Source organism: Mastacembelus armatus, chromosome 6 (assembly GCF_900324485.2).
Source record: "Mastacembelus armatus chromosome 6, fMasArm1.2, whole genome shotgun sequence".
NCBI classification, from domain to species: Eukaryota; Metazoa; Chordata; class Actinopteri; order Synbranchiformes; family Mastacembelidae; genus Mastacembelus; species Mastacembelus armatus.
The window spans coordinates 19,716,459-19,740,872 of NC_046638.1; the positions used below are offsets into that span (position 1 = coordinate 19,716,459).

The 24,414-nt window shown below is 43.8% G+C and overlaps 1 protein-coding gene across 1 annotated transcript; it reads right to left on the reverse strand.

The window, feature by feature from the left end:
- Positions 1-7,024: 7,024 nt before the first annotated feature.
- Positions 7,025-23,692, reverse strand: tshz3a (teashirt zinc finger homeobox 3a). Its single transcript, XM_026311802.1, has 2 exons — positions 23,336-23,692; positions 7,025-11,256 (listed from the first exon to the last, which is right to left on the reverse strand). The coding sequence occupies exons 1-2, from the start codon at positions 23,373-23,375 to the stop codon at positions 7,940-7,942; spliced, it is 3,357 nt and encodes a 1,118-aa protein (XP_026167587.1). The 5' UTR covers positions 23,376-23,692; the 3' UTR covers positions 7,025-7,939.
- Between the last annotated feature and the right edge of the window lie 722 nt (positions 23,693-24,414).

Below are 24,414 nucleotides of genomic sequence, written 5' to 3' on the forward strand. Positions count from 1 at the left end.
GTTGATCCAGTTAATGCACTTTGACTTAAGTTCAGCTCTGGCTGTCCTTGGTTCAGTCTCAGCTCTGCCTGGCCCATTCACAGCCACTGAAGCCTGGTTTTTGAGGTGCACCAGCAGACACCAGAGTCCCTCTAAAGCCATCAGTTATCACTCTCTTTCTGAACTCAGTATGACCTTCCCCTCTGTTCTGGAAGACAAGCTGGCTGTGTGCACTCTGGCATTTCCATATTCACCTTAAAGAGACAGGACTTTCTTTTCCTCAATGAACCTCAGTGGGAATATTGCTCTTTCAGCACTTATTAGGTACCAGAGCTGACCTAAAAGCAGTAAGAACAGTGTAAGAGGGAATGGATGAGGCCTAGTTGGAAAGATGTGGAAGTCTTCATGTCTGGTGAATGGCCCTTTAATTCCCTCTCCTGACAGAAGGCAATGGCAGCCTGGAGGAGGGTCAGGACACCAGTTGGCATGAATAGACACATTTTTGTCTCGTCTCCAACTTTCTCTGCTCCGTGCCTCCACTAACTGTAACATCTCATTTTTTCCCCCAAGCTGGAAGTCTCAACAGCCATTCTCTTGTCATTGGAAGGCGGGCAGGCAGCTTTCTGTCTCTTCACTCTCAGATGAATAGAAAACATTGTGCCAAAAGCTTCAGAATCACCAAGCTGTTTTCGATTGCATATAAAACACAGAATTTGAGAACATGTTTGAAAATGACAGGCTGATTGGCTGTGGTCATTTCAGACTGTGTGGGCCTCATTTTTTCCTGTGTTTCATCAGTGGGTGCATTCATCCATTCAGGATAGATTGAAGCAGTAGCCTTTAATAAAGTCACTAGGCTTGAAAATATATGAATAAAATGACATCCACTGCCTTGGATGGATCAAATTGACTTATCCTGGTAATAGCCCAAGGATAATGTGTGCGTGTGTGTGAGTAGGAGAGTGTGTCTGTGTAGAGAGAGCTGGGAAAAAAGAGAAAAGAGCAGAAACAGAGATGGATATAGTGGTAAGACAAAGGCAGGAAAGACAGGATATCAGAGAAATAAAACAAACTTGACCTAAGGGGACAGAATTCAATGAAAACCTGCAGCTGGACACATGACTTTGAATCTTATTTGTATTGGTGAAAGTGACCCATCTCAGGTGTAAGTATTATTAGGGATGCTGGGAAGGAGAAAAACAAAGCCATTAAAAAAGGAAGCAGGAGAGGAAGAGTGACAAACTTGATCCTAACAAAGTTAAAGGGTTATTCAACACAAAACATCAAAATTATGAGTCCAATTTCTCCAATTCTACAGCAATTTGATCTTTCTGAGTCACAGTGGACTTCCAAATCCAATGATACACCAGAAAAGGCATAAAGAGTAGAACAAAGGGAACAGTGATGACAAAGAAAGTTTCATATTTCAGTCAATTACAAGAAAAAAAAACCCAATCTCATATCTTGACCCGTTATACTGCTTTTCTCTCATTTTCCCTACTTTTCTGTGCTTGTCTGCCAGATGGGTGTTGGATGGTGATTTTGACAGAGTGGTTGTGAACCACAATAATGACAGTCAGAAGCGATGGCTGTACAAGGAGACACATGTCTGTTCTCTGCTCTTCAAACGTCCAGCTTAAACTCCTGCTATGTGTGAATAAAGAGGACAGGAAGTGGCAGTTTGGCAGCTCCAACCAGGAGTGTCACTCTCAATTGCGTCCCCTGCCAACTCCAGACACGTCGCACGGCCGAAGAGGTCATGGGTCTGACTCCGATTTTTCTCTCTCTCTCCTTGCTTGCTTTCCTTCTCTTTCCTTCTTACCCCTCTTTCGTCTGTTTTACAGGACATTCCATTTCAACGCCACCTACGCAATGCATAGCAGTCAAGGAGAAGACAGAATGATGTACGGAAGCCACAAGCCGGAGCGATGGCGGCACATTTTTTGAACTGTCTGATAAAACATGAGGCTTGTCTTGTCAGATTACCCTGACACCCTGCGTCAAAATCTCTGCCATGTCTGTGTGAAGCAGAGAAGCAGATGTCCTGAGTTTGCCTTCCTCCTCTGGACAAAGCTGTCAAGATTTGCACGTGAAGGACAGTGAAGACGGATGGAAAGAATGAGCTTTAGTTTGTTTTCCAGTCAAGAATGAATTTCATAATGAGAAACAATATACTCTGTGTTGAATATTGGTGTTACCCATCTTACCAACTCACACAGATCAGTCTTACAAATAGTGCACAGCAAATCAGCTGGTTTTGAGAACTGTTTTAATTTAGGCATTACCTTTTTTAATAAAGTCACATACCTTAATTACTGCATAATGAGTTACAGGGAATTACAACTCAAGTAAAAATGAAATGTTAACTGTGGTGGGAAAAAATGTTGAAATTCTACAGGTGCACATACTGTATATATACAGAATATAGAGCTCTTTACTTTTGAGGTAGGATTATAACTTTAAAATGTTTTTACAGTTTGGAATTGCTATTTTTACTTAGATAAAAGTGTTGAGTATTTCTTCCACCTCTGCTCAAAGGACAATGGACTTTTTTACTTTGCAGTCCTGACACCCATACTGGATAAATAATGTTACTGGTCCTCTGCTTTAAATGTCAGCTCCTGCACTAGCTGCTGATAAAACAAAGCTCTGTAGTTATAGCATTATATGTATTAAATCCAGGCACCTAGATTAAAATGTACTCATAAATGTCATTTGTATTTGATAAGAAATGGTTCTTGATGATAATAAGCTTTAGCCTAACAGAAGGGAAGTCAAATGAATTTTGATTCCACTCCAAATCATTCAGTAGCTTCCCACTAATGTAACTTGATCAGAGCACTCTCAAACCCAAGCTCTGTGAAATGACAGTTGAGATTAATTTTGTCAGCCTTGTAATCGCGCTTATTGACGTGTTTCCTGTGAAATGGCATGTTGGAAAGAGCAGCTTCAGCCACGGGGCAACTTAGTTTCGTATAGTAGTCATGGGTGGACATTTGATGCTGACCTCATGATCGCACACCTTCATACCGTTGGGGAGGAAGGCACGCACACACACTCACAGGTAATGCTCTATTATGCTGATTTATTGAAGGTTAATTTAATCACTCTTGTAATACCTGACCAGAGGGTGTTCTTATCCGTGAAAAACCCAAGTAGCAGGAAAAAAAGGAGAAAAACATGACAACAAATCAAAAAGTGATTTCATGAAGGTGGCACCAGAGACAGGCCAATCCATCAGAAGGGCGGCAGAGTGTGGACGTGTTGCCACGCATGGTGCCAGGCGAGGTGCCAGGCGGTCCAAGGCACATCCTCCATGCCAGCGCCCTGAGGCTGCGTGTCCTCGTCACAAGGACAGTGAGGTCGTTAGGACCAACTGCACTAAATCACATACCTCCTCCCACCCACTGTCATGGCCGACAAAGCAGGTTGATGCAGAAATACAGGGCGAGCAGCTACTGGTCAAATCTACTGGTTTGTTCCAAGTAATACACATCACATCCTCTTATTCCAATTGATACAGTGATCTATGATGTTGTTATGACACTTCCCCTGCTTTTGAGAGCACCCCAATGTCAACAAGGCTTTACACAGAGTGAATGATTCCTCCTAAATGCATTTTAGAGTTTTGCACAAATACATTTTCAGAGCTAAGTAAACAATGCAGGCCATTATCTAGATGTATTGTTTATGCATTTTGTGCTCCGTGGCTGGGATGAGCAAGTGTGTGAGAGAGCAGCAAAGAGAGAGACAGAAAGACAAAGGAGAAAGAAAAGAGGGAGAGAGAGAGAGAGAGACAGCCTGCTCCAAAATACATCAGCTCCATGAACAGCACAGGCAGGTTTTCCATTCCGTCAGCATTTTTCTTAACGTGCCAAACAGATAGCTAAAGGTACCACTTAATGTGATGGGAGACAGGATCTAATGGATTGATACACAGGTTTTGACATGCTATTTGAGCATGGAGCTCGCTATAATTGGTCATGTCATTGTGCATTAAACTAACGATATATAGAGTAGTGCCCTGAGACGAGTGTCTTTAGCAAATCTGTCAGATATCACACCAAAATACCTCTGACAGCTATCTCAGGCAGCAGCAGCAGCACGCTGCAACACAGCAGCATGAAAACCTTCACCCACTAGTGAAGGCACATTTGGAAATCATACCACCTTATATTCACTTATCTGTCTCTTTCTTTTGGTGTCTCTGTCTCCATCTCCATCCCACTTTCTCACCCACAAATCTTTGCATGGTATAGCTTGGTATGCTTTTTGCTCCACCCACATAAATAATATTAGAGTTCTTGTCTGGAATAAATGAAGAGAGGCAATAACCTCTAGAGTTGGTATCAAAGATGTGTGTGACGTCTCCTCCCATACATTAGAGACTGGGGTAAGAGGTCCAAGGTGAAACTAACTTGGCTCCACCCATGACTCCTGCACTGCTGTCAAAAGACATCATGTCATGTGTGGAGGCTGCGTGAATGTACAACATTTTGCATCATCTTCCATCTTGGCAAGCAATGTTTTTGCAGAGACTCAAAGCTAATTTTTAACTAACGACACGGTTGTTTATCAAGTTATGATGACAAACCAGAGACACTTGGAGGAACATTTGATTTGCTGTTTCTTTTTAATAGCAGTTAACCTATTTTATCCTCATAACCTGTTGATATTTATAAGACTTTCTATGATTAACGCGAAGCATTAAAACACAAGAGCTGGCTTCTATAAATCTTGTTGAAATCACAATTTATGGATTTTCAGGGCTGCATTCTTGTGCGACCTGTATTGGGTTACACAGCTGTACAAGCACACAGACAGGAGGGATATACATCAATGTGTTCTAAAGACATCCACCACTATTTTGGCAGCCATTTTGTTTTCCTAAATACATAGCCTCCCCTCCTCAACTGTCTGTCTGTCAGTGCTGTCAGCCACTCTTGTGTGATTGGTCTGATGGGCTTGATGCTCATCACTCTGTCAGGCTAGGCTCGCCTTTCATTAGTCTGGGCCCCTCCATCCGCCACACTCACACAAATCACATTGACATCCAAACTCCTCAGATCCACAGAGCAATTTAACTGATATTCATTAGAGGGATGACAAGAGCTGATGGGAGATCTGTGGAGTGGAGGAGTGGGGGGGACTCATTCTCCTCCTATCCTATCCCTGTCCTGTCCGCCTCTTTTCTTCCCCCCTCACTGCTGACTTTGTTTTAGGAGCATTGAGGCACATCGTCGTCTATAACTACCCAGCCCTCAAGGATAGTCAAGACAAAAGAACAATGGATAACACATCTAATCTCCTCTTTATTATCGTCAAAAAATACAATTGAGAGGAGTTTTGTGTTTTTCATGCAAAATAATTGGCTACAACAGATCTACAGCTTCTACATTGCTTTCCTCTAGCAGCCACTATAATGCTCATCCAAGCAGAAGTCCAATCATTTAGCCCTCTCCCTCCAGCTCCTCATTAACCCCCAAAGTGTCAACTATCCCATTAACGCCCCCAACCATCCTCACCTCAAGTCCATCACTAAGCCTAAAGCATTCATCAACACATACCGTATTGAAAAAAAAACAGATCATGTCTGGAGATAATTTTATATCTGCAAGTACTCGGTGAGCTTGGAAAACTCACAAGATATTCAATAGGGCAGCTCTGCCTTTTTCATTTGCATTATCAATGGCTACCGGTCTGAATCCCATCTTTCAATTATCATCCTTTGTTAAGGGCTTTATTCTGCTTGTCAGATGTGAGTCATCACTGGGTTCTCCCACAACGTTAAACGAATGTATCCTAAACGTCGGAGGGCCGGGAGCAAGTCTGAGGCGGTAATGAGTTTGTGTGAGAAGACGGGGTCAGGACACAGTGTGTGTGTGTTAATTAATCTGTTCCCGGGTGGGAGGAACTGAAGCGAGATGATGAGATTTAAGAGAGTAAATGGGTGTGCTGCACTCGAGCTGTCCTCTGTTGAGTGAGCAAGCAGGGTTATAGGCTGGGCAAATGGCCGTCACCATAGTAACCAGATAACTTCCCCAGCCTCAAGTCACTCAGTCACTCAGTCATGACAAGCAAAGCCTGGGAACATCAAACAGAAAGAACACTGTGTCCCCAGGCATCTTCAAATAAGACAAAAGTAGATGGTTGGAAATCTGAGGAATAAATGTGTGTATGTGTGTTTTATGTGTCTCATGCATAGTGAAAAACATAAAAAACTTTCTCATTACATGGCACTGAGCCTGAATTGTGACTACTCTGATAGCATCAACACCTGCCAGTAATATTGTTAGATCCAAAAGCCTGCTTTGAGGGAATAGCACCTGTCTGTGCATTCTGCACCACTGTCAGCTCGTCTCAGTGCGCGTATATAGGATCTGCTTTATTTTTTCCAAGGGACAGTCTTGGAGTCCAGGTGTGTGCCAGATCTGCTGTCTCTGCCCAGGGCTCCTGATGGCATCCAAGCCCCTGTGGTAATCAGCCCACTCTGCCTGCTGTTGCAGCCCGCCTGCCTCCTCCTCCTCCAGTGACTCGTTTCAGAAACATCTGGTGGTTTACATGCAGCACACACCACCTGCCAGACGCCTTGCAGGCAGTGGCACCACTCGCACCTCTTGAGTCCACCCCACAATAGCAAAACGACACAGAAATCAACAAGAATATCTAGACAAATTGTGGTTGTGGAGACAACAGCAGAGGAAAACGCTGAGGGTTTTTAAGTTCTGCTCTGGGTTTCTGCAGATGTAGGCTTCTAAGCAATCTGTCAGCTGATTTGTAAATGCTTAGTCATTACAATGTGGGACAAGAATTGGAAGTGGTGAGTTTTTTTTCCTAAGATACATGATTTTCCTTTAAGCCAGTTGAAGAACTAAACAACAGCTTGAAAATTACATTTTGAACAAACTGCGATGTGCCAGTTATCTCTGCTCATTAACAAACTGCTCTGAAATGTGTGAAATACTTAAAGTTCAGTTTAGAATGCAGCCAGATCTACAAATTTCTCTAACTGGGCAAATATGAAAGAAAAATGTTTTATGCAGCAGTTAAATCAATTTAATCATAGAAGCACATGGCATTAACATATTTGTATTTTTTTTTTTATCAAATAACATTTATAAAACTATTGTGCAAAACAATGTCCCTTTAATCTTCTTCAAAGGCTCTGCACCAGTGGATAGTCATAGTCCTCTTAAATTAGGAAATATAACAAGTATGCATAATTTAAACAGCAAGTTGTAAGCTTATACATCATATGTACATTTTTACACAAACCTGGATTTTAAGGGCCCCTTACTCAGTGATAACGAACAAGGCAGCTTTTACAATCAGCAAGAAAATCAATAGGCTGTACAGAGAAGACTATAAAAACACGCACTGAACTTTTGCTGTTTGGCAGATACTTTTAAGGAGCTTTCCCAGGCATTTGGCTGTTTTAAGGTGTAAAAAAATGACCTGTTTGAAAGGGCATTTTAAGATCTGGACAGGACAGGACTGTACAACTGTAACAGTAAAACTTCTTAAACATGCAGTCTACCAACAAATCAAAAACAAACACAAAAATACAAAATAAATACAATAAATTTAATATATTTCAAGTTATTAGTTGACCTTCTAGTCAAGAGACGTGATTGTGAATCTGTCCTCTGTTGTCTCACATTACCAAAGGTGTATATAGAGTGAGGCAGACAACACACGGACAACAAGTAGGGCTGAATGCCTTCAACCTACAGTTATATTTTGATGTGAAACAAAACTTTTGAAGTTTTTTGAAACATTTGGAAGAAATGTTTAGCGGCCGAATAGATGTAAACACCTTGTGCTGACATTTTCAACAGGAGTTCATGGCATCTTTGTGCATCAACAGACTTTTTAAATATTCTGTTTTTATTTTTTTTTGTTGTTGTTGTAAACAGTCATTTTACAAATGTTTGCACGTAGGTCTACTGCCGAGAGTAATTTAGTGTTTCTCTAGTTCACACACATATAGCAGATGGTCCTCTGGAGACTTCCCATGGCTTTTGCTGAGGTGAAGCTTGATTGCGTGCTTAGTGGCAAATTTACGGACACAGAGCTGGCAGCGGTACACTGCCCCATTACTACTGCAGTCATCTTGCGATTGTGGAGAAAGGATAGACTCCAGGGGCACTAGTTTCTCAGTAAGAGTGTGTGAGTCCCTGACACTCTGTTTGGGGGATAGCTTAGCCAGGTCTCGGATTCTGAAGCCTAGGTGGGCTTCCAGGTGGCAAACGTAGGCTGCTGGGGTTCGGATCTGTGAGGCACAGTCACTACAGAAGAATATAGGCTGACCAGAGTCCAGGTTCTTTAGGAACTTGGTTCTGCCTGTTCTCCTTAGCTGGTATTTGACATTAGCCAGCCAGTGGCTGATGGTAGTCATGGAGAGACCTGTGAAACGGGATACATGCATTCTTTCCTGTGGGCTGAGGTCATTGATGATATACTTCCCCTCTGATGTCTGCCTCAGACTTGAGGCAAACTGTGCCTGCAGAAGAAGGAGGTGCTGGGGGTTCCAATTGGAGTGACGGCCTTTGCGTTTGTGACCATGCAGTGATGAGTCGTCATCATCTGGAGTAGATCCCAAAACCTCAGATTTATCTGTGACTCTGGACCGTGACTGTGGTTTTGGGACATGATGGGACTGTGTCAGGTTCCTTAGCATGTCTGAGATATCTGACAAGGCGTTTTCATGTAAAGGGCTGCTGGATGTGTAGGGAGAGACTACGGTCAGTTTTGCAGGTGTAACAAGAGAGGAGGGGGAGATGGAAGAGGCTGTGGATGATGGAGTTAGTGGGGCTGAGCCTACAGAGCCTCCTCTTTCACTTTTTCCTTTTGTGAGGTCCATAGGCTGGTCATCATTGGGCTGGCAAAAACTATTATCAACTACACTATCTAGCTTTTTGGTCTGTAAGGGAGGAGCGGCCACAGCAGCCCTCTCAGCCATGCTCTGGCTGAGTCTGGAGAGCAGGCTCAGGGGATCTTGGTTTGGCAAGGAGGGCTTGGCCGCTTTCCCCAAATGAATGTTCATTACTGACTGAAGAGCACTTAGAGGGTTGACAAAGGGCTGCTCTAGAGGAGTATGGCCAGTGATAATGGCGGTACTGCAACTCAGTGTAGAGCTGAGTGGGGATTTGACTGTGGCCTCTCTCTTGGGTTCTGTTGCTGGGGATGCTCTGTCGCTATGGCTTCCTCTGTCACTATTGGCTGGGGTCACTGCCCTCCATTCCCGAGGTGAGTCAGCCTCTCCTCCCTTATGCGATTCTCCAGCTTCACTACTACATGGGGAGAGAGGGTTCTCCCTCTTGGGGGACAACTGCTTTACCCTTTGCTCTACTTTTGCTACTTTCTCAGTCACTTTTTTCACTAAGTCCTCCATTGCCTGGAAGTTGTTGCTGGGGAATGGGGAGGACTGACTAAGTGGTGGGGAAATGAGGGGCTGGTTTTTGGTGAGAGAGGAAAATGCTCCATCCCCGCCATTGAACAAGAACTTCATTGGGGAATTCTTTTCCATGCCGCCCTGTTGGAGCTTGAGAGCACTGGGGAACTGGTAGGCTGCATGAATGCTGGGGTAACCCCCCCAGCTTGGATTCCCACTCTGTGCCTTATTGATAGCTGATGTCACAGTGTTTTCCAGTGATTTGAGAATATCCAAGCCCCCTTTAGGGCTCTCCTTTAGGTCATCTTCTGTAAGATAGCTATACTTTGAGATGTCATATTTTTCCTCCTTCTCAGCATCCTCCTCCTTCCTAGCAGAAACTGCAACCTGCTTTTCCTGTCCAGCTGTCACTTCCTTAGTGCACTCCTCCTCAACCTCCTCCTTCTTGATCTCTTTGACATGAGGGGAATTGGCAGGGGGAGTTGTAGTAGTTTGAAGAGGTGGAGGAGAGAAAGTGGAAGGTGCGAGTGGGACAGTCTGGACCCTTTGTTCAGTAGGTGGGGTAACCCTCTGCGGGTTGGGGGACGTGGCCTCAGGAAGTGTTTTGATTTTTTTTCCCACAGAGTTGGTGACCCTGAGGAAGTGTCCTGTCACCATCATGTGGGTTCGCAGCTCTTGCAGTGTATTATGAGAACTTCCACACTCCATACACTTCAGTATCTGGAATTTGTTTGATTCAAACTGCCAAGCATAACTAGCACCATTCTGGTGGCCATAGCGGTTATTTGGGGTGGTATATGGACTAGAGGAAGGTTTCTGTAAGGGCTCACTCAGGTGTACCTGTAGGTGCTTAGTTTTTGGGGTCCCTTCTCTAGAAGATGGTGAGGCAGAGAGGTCCAACCCAACAAACCCCCTTTTCTTAGAAGACATGATTTTGGTTGCCACAGGGGCCATTGGCTCCTTCAGAGGCACTTTCTGGTAGTGTTTGGTCTTGATCATGTGAACACTGAGGTCTTGGAGCGATTCAAAGGAGTGGCCACAGTACATGCACTTCAAAACTTTCTGGGCATCCTCTTTCCCCTCCATCTCTAACAGGGACCGCTTACGTGGTTTAGACCAACGTTTTGCTCCGTTGCCTGCCCTGTCCTGGTTGTCATCACGGTAGTGGCCTGTATCATTCATGTGAACTGTCAGCTCCACCAAGGTGTCATAAGCAGCACTACAGCCTTTACAGCGGAATTTACTGGCCCCAGTGAAGACTGGCCCAAACAGCTTTGCGTTTTGCCTGTGGAGCTGGACTGTACTAAAGAGGTTGGGCTCAGACTGAGCAGGGTGATGGCTCTGGGGAGGATGCTGTTGTAGTGTCTTTGCCACTGCAGACTGGTGCCAGTCATAGCTACTGCTGCTGCAGCTACTACTGCTACTAGTGCTGTTGCTGCGAGTTGGCTTTTCTATAGAAGTCGACGTCTGTGCCTGTGGGGTTGTGGAATTAAAGTTCAGCGGTGACCACACGGGGCTGGTCAGGAAGCTGGAGTAGATAGCCTTCATTTGTTCTAAAGTGTCCATGCCTATGGGGGATGTCTTAGTGTCACCAGTCAGATGTGCTGTGACCAAGTTGCCCTCTGCTTTTCTGGAGGGGCTCTCAAAGTCAGACAGACGGTCACTGGTCTCACTCACATGTGACTCACTGTCCATCTCTTGTCCCGAGAGCTCCACAGCTCCAGATGATTCCTGATCACATGCTCGCTCCTTGGCTGGCACCATGGTTTGCTCCACAAACTCATCTTTCATGGAAAGGTCATCCTGAGGGGCTGAGGGCAGGTCGTCTGCTTCTGCCTCCTCATCCTCCACATTGTGCTCTGTCAGTTCCTCAGGAGAGTAGGCTGCAAGGAGAATGGAGACAGAGAGAGGGAAAGAGATGAGTTAAATTGCAGGGAGTGAACACGCTATGTTAGAATAACTGGAGAAAAAGTTTCCCTGCTATGTGTGCCCGAGGACTCCCAGGGATAAATGAGCCATCTGTGTGGGAGCCTTTAAAGCTGAGCTGAGAAATTACAGTCATCCCATTTCACCTCATCAACCGTTGAGGTGTTATTTTCCTCTAGGCGAGCCTGTATTTATATACTACCCCAGCCACACGGAACTTATGCCTCCCCTCTTTTAACTCCTTCTATTGGAGGAAAACAAAAAAGAAATATCTTGGCAAAAACATAATGCACCATTTTATTTATCTCAGGGCGCAACAGCTTGAAATGAAAACTAAATCTGAAATTAATGAAGCCCAATCTCACTGTGGCATTCTCCTCTGGGGTAATAAATGAGTTGGATCAACCTCCATCTGTCAGTTAATATGTCTGACGCCTCTTCATCTGCCTCTTCTCTGATTACATACATACACACACACACACACACACACACACACACACATGCACACATAAAGATCATGTCTTGAAGAATATCAAGAAAGGGATATCAGAATTTTGTTTTTTGACATGCTGAGCAGAAATCTCAGTGTCACTCGGACTGAAGAGACTTCATTAATTTCTTAACATGTAAAGGACAGACAATACCCATTTTTAATAGCCCAAACAGGTGTTAAATGTCATGCAAACATAAAACAAAGACATTTCACACATTGTAAAAAAGAGAAAAGAAGAAACAAGCTAAAGAGAGGAATACAATGAGAAAGAGAATGAGAGCGAGAAATAGTATGTGACGGTGAAAATCGTCGACCTGATGGTGAAGCATTAGCAACATGTCACTTTGCATGCTGGAGCCCACTGTTCACACCAAGAGAGATGATGTGTTTCAATGTATGTGTATTAGTAGGGCCGTACACAAACTCCTGTGTAAGCTTACCCACCCAACACCAACTCAGCCACCACTCACCCCCTTCTTCCACTGTGGCACTAAGCTCCCCCTCTCTCATTTCCTGTGGACCTTACTCGCTAAACCGCTGAACTTAAGGAAAAGCAAATAAACTCTGAAAATAGTGGATGGCCTGTGGACAGGTCTGAGGCCATTTGGACAATATTGTAAACTAAGACAAATGCTGCAGACAGAAGCTGTAGGTATAGTTTTTAATGGTTTGAGCATTCACACTGTTGAGCTTGCGCATTTGGACACAAACAGGCACAAGCACACACACATACACACACATGCTGTGACTAAATCCTTCATTCCCCCTACTGCCCCACACATACACGTCCAGTCTAAACAAAAATGTCATAGCTGAAATAACTCTCATTTCCAGTGCTAACAGCCAATCTCTAGGCAGCCATGCGGCTGGCGCTGGTCTGATTTGGGCCCTGGGGGCACAGTCAGCAGGCAGCCCCACTGAGAGGCCAGCCTAATGGAGACCTGGCAGGTGCGGCCCACTCTCCGTCCTCCCAGAGATTTGGTTTGTCACTGGGTATCCATTACCTGCCATTCTCCGCTGATAGGCCCCGACAGCCCTGATCAAAAGATGTCGTCGGGCCCCAGTCTGCTTGGCAGTCAGTGGCATGTCGTTTGTAAAAAGGGCCAAGCAGGGTGTAAATAAAATGACATGATCACTTCCCCGGCCCCTCATGTTCTGGACACAATTATGATAATGTGGACGTGGAAGGGAGGGAGGGGACTGGGAGAATGGAGAAAGGGACAAGGAGGTAAATCGCTCACGCTCAGGAAAGCACACAAGGGAGATGTCTCACTGCTACCAGTACTGAAGCAATTGCCCGCCACCTCTTTCTTTTCGTGTTACCTTTTCTGCTGCCTCTCCTCTGGAAGGTATTTGTGTCAGACTCTCATTTGAAAGAGGAAATCTAGCCAGGATGAGGTAGTTATTGTGTTTGTGTCCTTACTAGCTGGTCACAGATGTCAGCTTGTATCAGGCAAGCCTGGCATGCTGCTTGACCAAGTTGTCAGGTCACCTTTCTATTCCTCACCAAGAAAATAAGTATTCAATGTAATTCCTCACATTGTCTAGCTATTTCACCAAACTATTGATATATCCAAATGTCATGTTATCACATTTGTAGTCATTCCCAGGCCTTTTTGTGGGTCTTAACTTGATGGTACATGTTTTACATTTCAAACTAATAGAGCGGTGGCCCTGTGGGTTATTGTTCATTTGTCATTAAGTCTAGATAGCACAGAGAGGGAGGGTAGTCCAAACGGACCAGCTATAAAACCTACAGAGTCTATCCATGATCCCAGGCAATTTAAAATGCAAAACAAAAACCATTATGTCTGAGCACTATCTGTTAATTTAATCCCCAATGACTGATAATCCATCACACAGGGCGACAACCACATCCAATTATTCTCCCTGGCTTGACTGACAACAGAGGTGATTTATCAAGCTAATAAAAGGTGATGGGAGTAAGGAGGCTCCCTTAGAACAAAAAAAGAAAAAGGATTATGAAAACAACAATACTCTCAGATGCAGTCTTAACTAATATCTACTATAAGCATATGGTGTAGGACCCACATGAGTTTGCTTAGTGTGTGTGTTAGACAGGGAAATAGTGTGTGTGTTCTTGTAATGATAAAGTGAGCGTGCCATGTGGAGGAACGACAAGAATCATTAGGTTCTATGAATGATTCCTTTGGGGGGGGGGGGGGACAAGAAGGGTAGGAGGTGCACTTTCACGCAATCAACATCTCAGTCACGGCTCACACAGAAATAGCAATAATGCATTCACACAAACACACAAGCTGCAGAAAATATATGTCTTACATGCAGAAACACACAAATTTATCTTAAGATACACAGCCTTAAATGAACATGTAATGATAAATAAAGACAGTCAGTCGGTTATGACACCACCCAACATACACACACACAAATGCACTTGTACATGCACTTAGATGCAAGTGACGAGGAAAGACAGTGACATCTTGGCATGCAGGAGGCATTCCTGTGGAGTATCATTTTCATAAACATAAGGGCCACAGACGAGGAGGGAGAGATCATCTGATAGAAATACTGCAGTGCTGCTCTGACGATCAGGAACAACAGACAGGGCAGGGACAGGGGGTGATTAAGCAGGAAGGTGCTGTGGCTGCTTCTACAGCAGAGCCTTTCAGTGTCTGTCTCTCTCTCCGTTTCCTTCCCACTGTCCCATGGGGTATTTCTCCTCAAATGCTGCTGAAAGCACTGTCTGTTTTTGATGCTGTGTTTTAAATAGGCCTTGTATGCATGAATGAATATAGAAGGACTAAGTAAAAAAAATAATAAATGAAGCAATAAACCGTTCCTTAAGTAGAAATCTGTGCACTTTGTGCAAGATTGTCCCAGCTGAAACAAACAGTTGTATCTCAATACACATTTTCAATATCCTTTAGTGAATTTGTAAATTGCAATTCTTTAATCAGCTCCTTTGTGGCCAAAAAAAAAAGAAAAACAAGAAAATCACATTCCCGGTGTGGCTTCCACAGCTGGGGAAACAGTCTGAGAGCCAAATCACACCCAACAGCAAAGGGGTAAACAGGATGTGTCATTAGAAACTACCTGAGTCTGACCGTCATAGTCAAATGACTGTTTGGCCTCTGAAAAGAAAAAAGTACAACCTTGCCACAGGCACAGTAATATAAAAAAGGTGAGTCCTTAGTGCGGTCATAATGAGTACAATATTTCAATTTTTAATGCTAAAAAAAAAAAAAAGAAACACTGCATAGTAGCAGAGGTCTGTGTTGTAGCAAAATGTGTGCTGAAATTATTGTGCAAAGATGGAGCAAGAAAAATATGTTTTAATTCACATGCACATACTACTATTGCACATAATTGCTTATGGCCTTCATAAACTGATGTAAAGTATAATGTAACTTCAGTGTGCACATTATACGGCATTGTGCACTTAAAAACATGAATGTTTAATTACCATCCTAAGATGATTTTTTTAGACACTAAAACAAATAAAAACTAGTGGGAAAGTAATTTCTATATGGGCTTCACAGCATGATTACCTTTAAATGCTGTAAGCATAGAGAACTGTATTGTGCACAGAGACACCACTTGGATGCAGGGAGGAAACCAGACGTTGTCTATATGAGTGGTCCCTTATAGCTTACTGTAAAGATTACAGGAAATGTTTTATGGTATTGTTCAATAAAATAAATAAAAACCCAAGGTGATTGATGTCTGTTGTTACTGGTTTAATAAAATCTAAAACTATGTAGGATCATGTGTTTTGTTCCTCTTGAGAGCAAACATGAGAGAAATATTAAAGTTTGAGCTGCAATTCTTGAATAGAAGATGATAAAGTTTATTATTATTATTATTGTTATTATCCAAGAGAGCAGAAAAAAGGAGTTGCTGAGACTTTTAATCTGACTACTTGAACAGTTGGTGATCTACTAGGGCATCTAAGAGAAGGGAGTTAAACTGTTGCAACACGATGAGAGGTTCTTGACATATGTACAGTATTTTAACTGGACCTTGACGCCCTTAAACCAACATGGTCCCTCAGCAGGGGGCTCTTACTGACAGGAAACAGCTTCAGAACACTACAGGACAGGAAGTCACCTCAGTCTCAATCAAAAGAAAAAAAAACAAAAAAAAAAAAACAACCGCCAACTTCCACTTACGCGCTCAAGTTTCCCAGCAGCCTAAAACTCTTTAAATAGATTAGAATAATTTAGTCCAAAACAGCCCCATTCTGTCAAAAGAGCAGCGATCAGTAACATACCTAAAATGCCTTTCTGTTGTACACATTTGTCAAAGTAACACACTCAATCAAACTTAGTTCTCTCCCCCGCTTTCCCTTTGATCCTTATAGGCTGGCTCAATGTCCCATGAGAAAATACACAAAAGGGGTTCATTTGAAAATGTAACAAGTCCTGACAGAGATTCCTGTTTCCAGATATGACCAGAGAAGGCTATCAAGTGAGGCTCAGATTCTGAGTTTTTCAGATACATAACACAGCTACTACATATTTTTCATACAAGCTATCATGTTGCAAGTAATCATGGATGGCTTGGCCAGTTTTTATTTGTGTGTGTGTTCTCTACCCCCTGATGGCATTGTGAATGCATTGTGTCCGCCGATTGTAGTACAGGATGTCTGATTTGCGAGATGGGAAAAACAGAGAGATCATTTTGGCCCCAGGCAAAGCTTAGGGCTGAACCTTGTCAATGCACATATTAAGAAGAGAAAGAGAGTCAGACAGAGAAGCAATGAAAATGTGAGGCTGAGAGAGAAAGAGAAAAATAAAGAGAAAAAGACAGACACTGAAAATAGATTCAACCCTCAACTGATCGTTGTGTTATGACTGGACCTCAAAGCTGCCAGCTGCACATACAGACCTTCAAGACCTAAGAATTCATCTCGTTTATCTGACATGAAGACGAACCACAAATGCATAAAGGCCTCCTGCTAGTGACTGCTACGCAGAACGAGGTGACCGAGCTCAAAAGGGGCCAGGTTCAAACTTGATGCAGCCACAATATGAGATAAATGGAAATAAGCAAAAAAGGAAACGCCACAAACAGCTTCCACAGGTGCTGATCCAAGGGCAGGAATAAGGATCAGGACTCAGCGGGAAGGCGATGTTCCAGTTCAACATTCGCCTGTCGCGTCTTATGCTATGTACTCAGTCAAATTTCCCTCAACTATTCCACATCTCTGTCTCCTTCTTTCTACACACCTTAATTGAGCGGTTCTCAAGCAGAGCTCAATGAGGCAGAACTTTGTTTATTTCCCCATTCCTTGAACTGCTTAGGCCTCATATTACAGTGGTGTTCAACAGGAAATGTGGATAAGACTAAGCACTAAATCATAAAGCTACAAGGAGGGGCAGAAAGTTAAGGATTTTTTTAGGTAGGGTTAGGGTGCTAGGACTACTGCACATCTGACATTGTTTCTTAATTCCATAGTTTATGCCAAAATTCCTACCTGTCATAACATTTTACTTGCCAACATTTTTGTAAGGAGACAGGGATTTAGCAAAGATTTACATCTGAAACATCAGACCCACCAGTGAATTGAAAGATTTTAAACATGTCAATTTTAATCTAATAATCTAAACTATTTAGAAATGTAGATTAGTAAATCTGAACTGTCCGTTATATTTCAGTGTATTGCAGAATTAGATGTACTAAAAGTACAGTAGATCAAAGTCATACCAGTTTGAAATGGCCAGCTTAGTCAACAATGTCCATGCTCATATTCGTTTTCACCTGTTACAGTGTTTCCACAACTGGCCTAAAGAGGAGGTGCTTAAAATTTTGATCAGCCTATGTTTTATTTATTCTGACGAGTGCCAGCGTGTGTTGTGTTAGTGTGTAATCCTAGAAAATTTGTTGTAATCCTTGCTTCTCTACCAGCAGACTGAGTATGATGTCACAACTTATTTAAATGATCAATATAGGAGCTATTTTAAATTTCTTTTAGGGATTGGAAACAGACCCAACAATTCCTACTAAGGTAGGAATTGAAACTAGGGCTGAAGTTGAGATGTGTGACGTGTTCGGGTCTGAACACCGTTGAGTCCTAGGGTAAGAGCAGAGGGGGATGAAGGGAGTAAAGTCCGGGCTTGAGAGTGGGACGACCAAACCTTACAACGCACAGCTGCTGCAATGATCGCCTAGCAACGAGGAGGTGATGGACGCAGCCTGAAGATGGATGGCCACCATAAATCACAGTAGTGGGCAGGAGGAGGAGGCGGTACGAGACAGAGAGAGGGAACAAGAAGAGGGCAAAAAACAAAACAACTGTGTTTTTTTACTTTTTGTCAGTAGAGCTTGCTTTGCCTTGACCTTTCACTGTAGTATTTATGCATGATTGTCTGGGAATGACACAGAGCTGCGGACTCTTATGGGCAAAGCTAAATGGAAACTTCTAAGCAATCGTAACAGTCAGTTATACTGGATCCAATGGATGATTTTATAATGTATATAATACAAAAATATAAACGTAAAATTGCAATAAACTCCTACATGCCCTTCAGTGTTGAAAGATTTTTTTATGATTCCACTAACTTTTTAAAGATGATCTTAATGACAGACTATACCTTTCATAAAGCTACCCTGTAGGCAAGGCAATCTGGGTAGTGTAGTTGTGAGATAAACATCCCTGGGCTATCTGATTATGGCCTACTGCTGCGGCACTGGTGTCTAGTAACACTCAGAGAAAGCGCTCAGCCATCCATCACACAGTGAGTGTCTGTCTAAAGCTTTCCACCCTGCTTCTTCTTGTCCTGGCTCTCCAGTTACAGCCATACATGGCCGGCCTAAATAATATTCTTCATGATAAATGGCACTATAAGCCTGGTATCCATCATTAATCTGATTTTTAAAGAAGCATCCATCTTGGAGAGAGCCTGTTAGGGCCACAGGAGAGCAGACCAGCTTGGGTTCATTTAAAGGCCAGGCTGCTACATGAGTGATACCTGTCAGCCCTGCTCATCAGAGAGCAGCACACACACACACACACACACACACACACACACGCGCACACACACACACACACACACACACACGCCCGCACGCACACACTCACACTGACAACATATGGCCATGATTATGCACACACAGACACACACATCTCTAACATCTCCACAGTTTCTACCTATGTTTGTTGTGCACTCAGTGGTAGAGTACACAACACCAGCACACTTGTTGTACTTACAAGGCATATTTCTCCCCTTCAGATATCCAGAGACGTGTCATGGAAGAGCATTCTGTCACTCATCAAAACAGTGTAACTCAATTCCTCCCTGTCATCTTGAAAAAATCTCCCCTCACAAACACTTCATCTGAAGAATTTCAGGAAAGCTCACTCTTCCCTGGAAAAACTCTCACATACAAACACACAAATGATGGTGTCCTTCTTAACTCTGCATTGCTCTGTATCTCTCCACTGACTCTGCACCCCATTCTCTATTCCTCTCCTTCTCTTTGTTTTTCTGAGTCCACTCTCCGTCTTGTTTTCCCCTCCCTTGCTCTTTTTCTCTTCCTCTCTGCCCCCTATCCATTTCCCTTCTCCCTGTGTCTGCTAAAGCCTGTTTGATAAATGACACACGTCACCATGTCAGAAGCGAAGGGTGGGTCAGTGATAAATGACTCTGTTGAAAAGGAAATCGGCTCTCTGGCATTGCCGGGCTATTCTCCTCCTGGATTGGGTTTCAGGACCCCTGAAGACCAGAGCGGCTCAGTTTCTTCCGAAAAGAGCACACATCCCACCAGGCTCTGACGCTCTCGGCCTCTGGGAAGGGAGGGAGACTGAGCGAGAGGGGGGGGGGGTTATCCAGCATGTCCCAATTGTCGCCACAGTGCAGCTGGATCTATCACAACAGCGGTGGGACTATTTTTACAAAGCCTCCGACTCAGTGCCCAGACAGCAGTCCTGGCTGAAAATCTCAGCTGAAAGCTGAAAGGGAAGAGTGGATGACGATTTTCTATTTGTGACACTACTACAGCACTTACAGTCTTCTTTCTTTCCCGGAGCCCAGCCCTATCGCTTGACATCTGCCAAGTGCGTGTTAAAAAGGAGAGAAGGCCCATTTCACCGCCCCCACTCTTCTACTCCTCATCATTCCCACCACCAGCACCACCTCCTCTTCCTCCCCCTCTGCCCTCTTTCTCTCTCCTCTTACACTCTCTCTTTCACTCACTTGCTGGCAGGGTGGCACTGTTATCATTACACAGGCAGGATTTATGGAGTCAGGGCCGATGGCAAAAACAAAAAGGCATCTGTCAATACCTGTGGGAAACACTGTCAGCTTTCCTCCTCCTCCTTCCACTGGTGCTCACAGCCTCATTAGGTATGCACTTATCAGGCACATAGATCACAGACGTGACTCAACCTCACCGGAATCCAGCCACAGGACTTTCATTAGCAACAAGGCCTGCGAGGCCAAAACATTCGCCGCGCTCACACCTGCAAACAACGCCAGCGGAGGCGTGTTGTTGTTAAAGCTCAGTAACGCTGTCAGTCCGTATGTCGGTCACAACTCCTGCTCCCCCGCTGCTTCCATAAGGGCATGCTTTTCACACATAAACAACAGGAAGGCAGACAGATAGAAAAACAGCTTACTTCATTTCTCTTGCTGCTTTTATAGCCTAGTCACAACATGTGTGCAGGTCTGAATGCATGCTGTAAATACTTATATCTTTACTAGCACCAAAACAGCGTTCTCTTGTACCATTTCTTGTGTTGGCATAGATGATATATAGGCAATGTGCAAAGACAGAGAGAAGAAAAGAAGAAACTGGGTGACATAAAAGGCCTACAGAGCTCTGAGAATTATGGCCTGACCCCAGCAGGTGGTCTACAGTTACAATTCCCTTCATCACTATCACAAGCCAAACTGCACACACACACACACACACGCGCGCGCGCACACACACACACACACAAACCCAGAAACAAATCATTGCTTGCTCACCGATATGAGCATGCACACACATGGACAGACATGAGTGATGGCTGCCAATCTGGCAGCTATAATCCTGACCCTGCAGAAAGAAGAAACTGTTGCTGTGGAGCCCAGTTCAAATCAGACTCCCCCACCCCTGTCCTTCCTGATCTTTTACACACTCAGAAACAAATGACCAGAGTAGACATTAGAGAAAAATGGGAGAGTGTCTTTCTCTGTGGTTGCCTGACAGCGTACTGACACATGCAACACTCCAGATACTGTAAATACAACACTGTACTGTACAGCAGTGTCTTTGCCCACATGCTGCAAAGCTGACGTCGGCTTTCTGTTAAGTCAGCGGAGTATTTCAACTTTCTGCAGCCATTTCAGCAGCTTCGGGGCCCATGCTTGCAGCAAAAGTAATCGCCAGCCACAAAGGTAGTAGGTGTGTATTTCCACAGCTGTGAGAGTCCTTCTCATGTTTGCTCAGTGGTTTACGTGGCCAGCTGCCCTTGGTTGTTAAGAGCACTCAGACCTGACCTAGGTACGCGGGTCCATTTGTCACCTGCAACGGAAAATTGAGTTACAGCACGACCAAAGGCGAACGGCTCTGTGTAATATCAAGTTGATTACATCAAAGTGGTGGCAAACCTCATTGGGCTGGGCACCCCGAGCTTGTCATCTCCAATCACAGGGCCTGTCAGGACTCCATCAGCCTCACGGCTAATTGGACCAACGCTAATGAAGCAAGCAAAACAAGTTTTCTACTGTGGAGAGAGAAACCCTCTCAGACAGAGGAATGAAAGAAAGAGAGGGAGAAGCTTAGAGTGTGCAGAGTCTGTGTGTCTGAGAGACAATGAGAGCAAAGCTGGGCATGTGTATGTGCGTGTGCATTTTGGGGGTGGGGGGTGGGGGTGGGGGGGTAAATTTTTCATGCAAGTCTCAAGGTTGCGGTGGGCTGACTCTCCCCCTAAGTCCCTAATCAAGGCCCATCATCTGTCATCCTTTTCTTTGCTCTCTCTATCACCATGCTCTGTGCTGCAATCAATTCATCATCACCCTTTGTGTGCCACTGAACAGTTGACAACTTTATAACTTGCAGCTGCACGGGCTGACTGACAGGGGTGGAAGGGGAGCATGAAAAAATGAAGAAATGAATGGATGAATGAATGAACAAAGACGCGTGGTTTTCAGGGAGAAAAAGTTGTTTTCTAAAAACACAAAACGATCTATATTACAGCCTTTTATTCCCTTTCGTCAACAGAGAAACAGCAGTGTAGCAGGGAGGAGAGAGGAGAGAAGAGAGGAGGAGATGAAAAAAAAAAAACATCCTTCTCAATGATCTGAAATCAGAAAGCTTTCAGTCATTCTTTATGTGCTCCCCGCGGCCACTCTGAGCCAGTGAGCATGTACATTAGGCTGGGGCATTTTGATGAAATAAAAGCCCAGGCCAGCTTATGGCTAAACAGAATGGGAGCACTCACTCAGCCTGTCTCTGATTGACCATTAAAGCCATTGATGAATGGGCCTGTCAGGGGAGAGACAATTAAATCAAACATGAAACAAAGCCATTGTGACGGCCCGGTCTGACAGAGCAAACCCATTCCTCCCCTCCATTACATAGCACACGGCTCCTTTTACAACCCCTAACCCATTCCTCCCGCCTCCTCTACCCACACTCTGTGTGTGTGTGTGTGTGTCCAAAGTGAACAAGTGAGCATGTGCACATGGAAGTGTGATGTTCTCTGCTGGAAGTGTGTGTCTGGCTGTGTGTATGATGTCTCACTGTGAAACCACTTTATCCCCCCTTCTTTTACTCTTTCGTAAGTCACTTGACCATCGGAGTGAGAGGAAGAGTGTGAGTGTGAGTGTGAGTGTGTGTGTGAGTGTGAGTGTGTAGGTGTGTGTGGAGGGGGGTAAAAAGTACACAGGGCCTTTGAAAGTGGTTTAAACGTGACGTCAGGTGCCTGCAGCACATGGTGGGAAGTGATTTTCTGATGTAAATCGGGAGAGATCTGATCAAAGCCGCATGACAGCCAATCAATCAACCGTCAAATCAGACATGGCAACTGTCGATTATGGCTCCTTCCAGCCCACGAAACCCCATTGTGTCCCCTCAAATTGTTTATTTAATCCCAAGAAAAGAAAAAAAAAGCTCAGAGGTTGAGCTTTTTTTTTCCCTCTTCCTCTTGTGCAAAGTAGTTTTGCGCTCGGATCAAATGCGCACAAAGCCTTTATGTGGGACGCCTCAGGCATTAACCACCAAGAAAGCAGTGCTCATTTCCACAGATCAGAGTTAAGGTCGGTAAACTATCAGGGATTTAAGTTGGATGCAATAGAAAACGAAAGTTTCCAACATCCAACTCATTCGCTTAGACTACAGTAACTGCGCAGCCTGGACACCAAAAACACAGAATCGCAGATTGTTCTATCCAAAGTGTACATCCGCTTTCAAACCCTAACAAGACTAGCCAGGAGTGACAAAGCGCATCGTTGGGAGACACAAGTGGAAACGGAAATGCGGTGCCTGTAAAGTGAGCTTTACAAAACAAAGGTAACATCCGCAGCTTTATAATAGTAAACCTTATTTTTACGCACGTTATAGTTGGATACACATACCTGCCGCGCGCCTGGGCGCTTCTTGTTTCCTTCGTGGCATTTTTATTTGTGGGAATTTCCGTGAAACTCTTCTGTTTTTTATTTAAAACACTCCCTCGCCGTATCCGGGAAGATCCACCTCTACTCAGAAAAGATTCACGCCTTCGTGTAGTAGACTGCACAACATCGGGGAGTCCGATGGAAAGAAAAACTAAAAATCATCGTTACAGAATAGCAGCCTGCGGTGAAAAGTCAGCGGAAAAATAAATAAGCGAGGTGGGAGGAAAATATTTTTGTGTATGTGTGTGATCGCGTTAAGAATGTCAGCGGTGATAGCCAGCGTCCACCTCGGCTGCCTGGTCTGGCAACAGGCAAAGTTGAGGGATAAGAGAGATGATCGCGTCACTCACAGCAGGAGGAATGGGCAAACCCACCGCTCCGTTAACTCTTTACTTCTCAGAGAGGGGCAGGCACCGCACACCGAGTGTCCTCCCACCTCTTTTCCATACGAGTCACAGCTCATGGGCTATAGTTGATTATTACACACAGCAGGCTGATCATTACAGGCCACACAACCGCAAACTAATAATATTCCAATAATGTCACCAGATATGTGTCAGTTGGTCTCATCATCTGTGAAGTCAACCTTTATCAAATGTTAGTTTGAATCTGTTCTCTGGAAATACACAACTTTGCTCTGCAGCTAATTAGGACTGTTACTGTTAATGTTATTATTGTTGCTCTTGCACTAATAGCTCTATTTAAGAGAATATATTTTACACTAGTGAAAAAACACATTTTTATGTTGTGTCTTACTATGCAAAACAAAATTTCAAAGCTTTATGGAGGCTCATAAAAATCGTTACAGTTTACTTCACTTCTTTGTGCTAAAACCCTGAAACACAGTATTGCTTTGAATATTTATTTTACTTTTTATACAATGTTACACATTTATGCACTTTTTGATTAAAAAAAATGTGGCTTATAATTGATTTTTAATTAGATTTTATGTACATTAGCTTCAGCTTCACTGTAATTGTAGAAAGCTTATATACATTAGTTTTTTTTATATATTTGAAGATAAACAAATGTCTACCCAG